At 34.4% G+C, this 6,680-nt stretch overlaps 1 protein-coding gene across 2 annotated transcripts; it reads left to right on the top strand.

The window, feature by feature from the left end:
* Positions 1–2,101: 2,101 nt before the first annotated feature.
* On the top strand, positions 2,102–5,953 carry LOC125468333. Of its 2 annotated transcripts, XM_048563976.1 has the most exons (9): positions 2,102–2,338; positions 2,778–3,000; positions 3,107–3,171; positions 3,279–3,377; positions 3,878–3,925; positions 4,402–4,471; positions 4,607–4,678; positions 4,870–4,995; positions 5,561–5,953. In XM_048563976.1, the coding sequence occupies exons 2-9, from the start codon at positions 2,779–2,781 to the stop codon at positions 5,702–5,704; spliced, it is 846 nt and encodes a 281-aa protein (XP_048419933.1). In that variant the 5' UTR covers positions 2,102–2,338; position 2,778; the 3' UTR covers positions 5,705–5,953. The 2 variants fall into 2 exon arrangements, with proteins under 2 accessions (XP_048419933.1, XP_048419932.1); XM_048563975.1 differs by having other exon boundaries at positions 2,103–3,000.
* Positions 5,954–6,680: the final 727 nt, after the last annotated feature.

Genomic DNA, 6,680 nt, shown 5'->3' with positions numbered 1-6,680 from the left:
CAGTCTTTTGTTAGTTTTAAGTACTTCGTATCTTTTTTTATGCACGTGTTGTTTGCAAATGAAGTATTGAAACTGCGAAAATTTCACATCATCATATATTATTGTTTCATCTAAAAACATTTAGATCTAAACGTACATTGATTCCTAGTCGAAAAATTCTTGAAACTGTTGGGGGTATTAAACACACCCATTTTTATTTATATGCCACTGTTGATTTATCTCCGAAGCATACCATGCACACTACACTGACCAATTTGTCGAATTTTCGTTGTTACCAAGCATTAACTTTGTTTAAAAGAAACTTGTGACACCAAATAGATGTGATTAATTATGACATAGCATCAGTTGGTATCAAAATCATGGATGCCTGACCAAAACCAAAAAAAAGTGCCAATTTGAGATGAAACGGCATTAAAACACTCGAATTAGAATTTGGAATTTGGAATTTTTGGAATTGGATTTGGAATCCGAAACAGTTGCAAATTGGAAAATAAAATAAAAAGCAGGGATAGTTGAGTGAGGTGGTAATTAGTAAGCAAAGACAAATACGACATGTTTAATTATTGGGACGAGAGAAAAGTTATAAATTGAGGAAGTGAAAGAATGCGGGTACAATAAAGGCATCTCCAAAAGAATCGTTACATTCAAAACATCAAATTTTGATTTGATAGTTAACTTGGTAATTTAATATATTGCTAGTATCTTTCGATATGCTAAAATTCATTGTTTTATTTATGTTTTTTTTTCAAGCAAAAATAGTAAAAGTTGTGTAGTTGAAGTAAAATAGTACATTATTTGTTACTATTATATGTTTATGTGGTATTTTTGACATCTTATTTGAAGATGGTATAAGCTCTCATAATCAATTACTATTTGGATTTTTGGGGACTTGCATAAATTTAATACGACATATGTTGTAAATGTGAGGTAATTGGAAACTAGATTAATCTCGTAGCATTCTCACTTACATGAATGAGAAAGTAAAACGAATTGGAGAACTAAAGAATAGAGAATTAAGGCCCAGTTGGTTTTTTTTTTTTTTCACCAAAATTGTTTCACGGTAAAGTTAAGCAATAAAAAAATGTTTGGTAAAAGTAAAATATCCTATTTATTTTAAAAGCAATGGCCTCCAGACAACAACTTTTTAAAATAGATTGTAGGTTGCTTTTAAAAGTTGGTTTAATAAAAAGCGAAGTTGAGTCTTTAATGAATATTTTTTTTGTATTACGCTCATTAATTTAAAAAATGGCATTATTTGTCCAAAAATTGGAGAACAAAGTGACCACCACCACCTACCACTACAAAACATAACCTCTTACACCACCATTGTCATTACTAGCATCACACTACAATTGCGCCACCACTATAACTATCACCACAACCACAACTGCCACTGTTGCCACCATTGCCACTGTCACCACCACACTACAAACACAATAGTCACCACTACCACCACAACCACAATCGCCACCATCACTGTTGTCGCCACCCCTACCACCATTGTTACCTCTGCAGCCCAACTACCACACCTCGTTATTGGCACCACCACCATCACAACCATTTCCCTAAACCCAATTATCGTCGTCCTCGCCTACACCATCATGTCTATTTTTGTCATTATATACAATTATATCACTTTTATATTAAAATCTATCAAACGCCTACATTTTTTTCATACTCACAACTCTTTTAAAAATCCAGTTTATCAAACGTTTAACAATTTTATTTAACAATTAATTATTCATAAAGCACATCCGAAGTAGTTTAAAAAAAACACATATTTTTCGATTACATACATGTGATCTCATAGCGTGCTTACTTACTATGAACAGAAAAGTAAAATGAATTGAAGAATTGGATCAATTACTTTCATTTAATTAAGGATTTTAAGATACGATCGCATACATTTTCCTACTTTCTCACATGTGAACATGAATGTGAAAAAAGTGAATAAATTTAACGAAATATCTTTTCTCGTAAGTAAACAGTCAGATTCTCAAAATTCTATATAAAGTAAACATTTTATGTCCGATTCTCGATATTCTATATAAAGCAGACATGTCGCAAAAATACGGATCAACCCAGGAGCGACACACTAGGCCGAATAATAGCAAAATGACTAAATTCCATAGTCCACGTGGAAAAAAAGGAAGTAAAACCTTCCATTCTAATTCCCCTCCCACTCACAAATCACAATCACAAAACTCACAATTTTCACCAACACGCACGCAACCATGGCGCCACTTCTCCCTCCTCCGCCTCCCTGTACCATCCGTACGCTTCCTTCCACTGTCCGTGACTCGTGACTCAGTATTTGGTGCTCGTCGCTTCCCAGCTGGTTGGTTGTATTTAGGTTTTCCTTTCTTTTCTTTTTTCTCAAAACTTTCAATCCTATAACTCTTACATTGCAGAATTGCATCATCGTATGATTTATTGTTTAATTTGTCGATTTGATTTGAAATATTTGTGTTTCTGTTCCTGTACTTCGTTGATTTGGTCTGTGATTAAAACAAAATTTTGAATTAATTTTAATATTAGTACCATTTAATCCCTGTCGAAAATGAAGATTCAATGATTCTTCGTCTCCTTCTTGGAATATACCAATTCCATTGATTTATTTGAATCAAAAAAAAAAAACCCAAATCAAAGATTCAATTTTTTGTTATTTAAAAAAAAAAAAAAAAAAACTCTTTTTGGTAATTTTAATGTGCTGAATGATCACGAAAACAATATCTGTACAAGAATTAGGGTTCATATTCTTTGTGGGAATTGGGAAGGATGAGAGCGAGAGTGATAGTTTTTCCGGTTAGAGGGAGGAACTGGTGCTTCAGCAGATCCGTTGAGCCTCTGGTTTCAGACTCTGCATCTTCCCCTCCCTCTCAGACTCCTTCAACTCTCAAAGACCTCTGGAAGAAGTACAATTCCAATGCCAATGACAAGGCCATTGCCAATCCTTTAGCTGTCAACGCTGAGCTCCTTGTCGATTTTGTCTCTACCAAGGTCCATAGCAAAACCCATTTTCCTATTGTAAATCTTGCTGCTTTATTTTTGAATTGGGTTGTCTTATATCTGTTTGGAAATAATGGTTTTGTGTTTCGGTGAGTAGATGAACATAGCTTGGATCGGTCTGGAGAAGTCGCCTCGAGGAAGTTTTAAGAACAAGATTCATGGGTAAATGAAACTACAAACTCACTCAAAATATTTTGGTGATTTCATTTCATATCACCACTCAAGGTTGTTTCTGTATTTTTAACTTGAGAAAGCTTTTAATGGTGTAGATTGGGATTGAAGCTGTTGTCTCGTGTTAAGCCGTCTGAGATTTTCCTAAAATCGATCTCTAATGAGGTCACAGGTGTTGAAGTTAAATACCCTTCCAGGTTTATTTCTGTTTCTCTCACTTGCAAACCTGCTTTTTAAAATGGCTGTCGTTTTTAACTTCTTCCTCCACTTTCTGTTAGATTTCTATGGAAAACAAAACCAACAGTCAAACATATAGAATAGCTCAGTTTATTCATTCGTTGCTATTTGTAAAGATAACACATTTAGTTTTAACGGCAAATGCAACAGCCCATGATGATCTGAAATTTTGTTTCAATTAAAGTTGATAGAGAGGACTTAAAAGAAGTTATGTGGTGCTTTTTTCTATTAGATAGGCTCATGGGAATAAAAACTAAGCATTTCAACTTAGAACCTATTCCCATCACAACTCTTGACAATGCACACTTAGTAATTTTCAGTCGAAGTATGTCATCGTGCTAGGTTGAAATGTGAAAAGAATAAACAGTCGATTTTCTAGTTTTATTTATACTTTTTCTTTGTGTGATATCCTTTCACGTTTTAAGTTCTGGTGTGCTGATCATATGTTAGGGTTTTGCAGCTTAAACGCACGACTTGTGCGTAGGAGGTTACGATATATTGCCATGAGGTATTCTCTTGCTTTCAAAGTTGATAATTAGAGTTTGAATCTAAATGTTGTCACAATTCTTGACGGTATCAATTATTTTCTCTCCTGTCCTTCATATTTACCAAGAACCGAAACACTGAATCTATATGAAATCAAACTGATGCATTGAGTCGTTCCTTGACCCAACAGAAATCAAGTAGCAGCTTTCATTCAATGTTTATTGTTTTATTTAAAAAGTTCTTATGACTAAACCCTAGATTTTGAAGAAACAGAAATTTGTGTTTCTTTGCATGATGTAACATTGAGTGAGTGATATGAAATTTGGCGTTGAATATTTAACCTTAGGGAACTAGTTTGCCTAAAGCTCCTACGTTGTGGTACATTTGGTGCTTGTTTCTTGAAGGGATACTGAAGATGGCATTAATCTTCATTGGATGTATTATACTAATCTATGATGAGATCAAACTTTACTGATATGAAGTTTATCTGATTATCAGGGGATCTATCATACACAGAAAGTATTTATATGGTTCGGTTACGTTGCTTCCTCTGACATCAGCATGTGCTGTACGTATGTGTTAACTTGAGTTTTCAACTCTGATTTTACTCAATCTGTTGATCCTTTAATTCTTTTGCACTTCTCAATTTACATTTCCTTTTGCCAGATCAACAAAATCCACATTCTTGATATTTTCTATGCAGGTTTTGCCTTTGCCTAATATTCCCTTCTTCTGGTGTTTATTCCGTACTTATTCTCATTGGCGAGCTCTCAAGGTCCGTTGCATACAGTGTTTTCATGAAATTATTTGTAGTCTGATTTCTTTTGTAAAATAAATTAGCAAATGAGTTAGCACTCAGTTGAAGAAATTTGTATCTACCCCTTCCGTCCTGATTGTTCCATTATATATTGCTATATTTCAATATGCTATATATTCTTTGTTGTTTTGTTTATGTTGATGTTCTAGGGAAGCGAGAGGCTCCTTAAGCTAGTCTCAGATAGCTCTGTGGCACCAAGTTCCACTACCGATGGAAATAAAAATGAGCATATTGACTCTCAGCATGGAAGCAAAGAGAGATTCAATTCTCCTTATGTAAGTTATTTTATGATTTCCTGCAATTACAGACAACGCGATTGATTTTCAACGGTCTGTGACAGCAGTCCTAAAAGAACCCTGTACTGGTCTAAATTATTGTAGTTTTCTAGGTTTTTTATTGCATCCCTTTAACTACGCAGTTTGTGTTAGATAAACCTAATTTCCAAGAGCCTTTATCACATTTGCACAATTGAGACTTTTAGGGTTTGTTGTGGATGACAAGTTGACCTATCTTCCGGTTTTTTATTAGTTGTACGAGTCTAGTGAGTTCTACTGGTCATTTAATCACAAATTGAGCTATCATGCTGTCCATCAATTACTTGTAAGTTTTGGTTACCCTCTCCGTATGAGATCTGATCGACACGTGGTATGTCAAACGTGAGATACGCATGTTCAGGCCCTCCTGGAGGCAGATGCAAGCTTTGCTTGTACATACACAAACACACCTCTTTGCAAATGCATATAATATCTAATTTCACACACATTGATCTCTGTCAAATATACCAGCATTCAGTTTTCTGTTATTTTACTAATTTCTTGTTTGGTTGCTCAATGTAAATAGGTTTTGCAGCCATCGACAGAGCTTGAGGAGCTTCTTTGCCATGGAGGCGAGCGCGAGGGTCTCAAAGAATGTGCTATATTGGATATCTGCAAAATCTATGATTTGAACACAAATGACGTTCTAAAGTACCGGGACTCGATGTAGTTACATCGTTGCATTTGTTTTCTATTGGGGAAAGAAGCTTCTTCTTTTTCTTCCTTTGTTGAACATTTGGCCTAAAGGTCCAAGGAAATTTTGAACTATGAGGATGGACAGCATCCGTGGTCCAGCTGAAATAAGAGGACTCCCAATCCCAAATGCACCCGCATATCAAGTTTTGCCTTTCCAATTCATCCTTTTGTTTACTTATTAAATATTATTATTTATATCTAAAAAATAAGTAAATTAAGACTTCTTGTTTTTGCCTTTTGTTTTCTTATTGTGAGAGTTTCAACACTCTTCACTCAAGAATGGGGATTCGAACTTGGTGCAGGAGTTTGACACACTTTATTGGTCAACTGTCCTAATCAACATTTGTAATTTAAGTTTTGATTAAAGTTAAAAGTTTATAACAAAAACATGGAGGACGAAGTTCAATTTGTTAAGAGTATTTTTTATGCGACTCAATGTTTTGAGTTACTTTTCTTATTTTCGTCAGTATTGCTTTTACAAAAAAAAAAAAAAAATTTGTAACAAAAACCAAAAAGGCGCTCCTTGCCAATGTTCTAAAAAAGGGCCTAGGTGGCGCCTAGGCGCTGGGCGGTGGTAACTCGAGGCGTTTTCTTATAAATCAGTTGGGCTCTAGGCGGGCTAGGTGGCTAGGAGGTTTTTTTTTTTTTTTTTTTTTGAAATTAAAAAAAAAATCCTATCTACATTACTATATTTCCTTATTTTCCTCCTATTTTGCATTTCATGTGGTTTTAAATTGTGAACTTATTGTACATGTGTCATCCTACAATACTCCTCACTATGGTACTATGACATATATGCTTAATGTGTTTTTAAATTTTGGACTTGTTGGATACTCTTTTTGCATTTTGTTCTTCTTTTATTATCTTATCCATGGATTTCATACAAGTTTAATTTTTGTAAGTGTCAATATGCACTTATTTACAAGATATACAAGAAATTTACCTAAATC

The sequence above is a fragment of a genome, unplaced genomic scaffold (genome assembly GCF_019419815.1).
Source record: "Pyrus x bretschneideri cultivar Hongxiangsu unplaced genomic scaffold, Pyrus_bretschneideri_v1 Contig37, whole genome shotgun sequence".
Classification (NCBI taxonomy): domain Eukaryota; kingdom Viridiplantae; phylum Streptophyta; class Magnoliopsida; order Rosales; family Rosaceae; genus Pyrus; species Pyrus x bretschneideri.
Note: the sequence above shows the minus strand (reverse complement) of the source record. Positions and strands in the feature narration are given on the sequence as shown.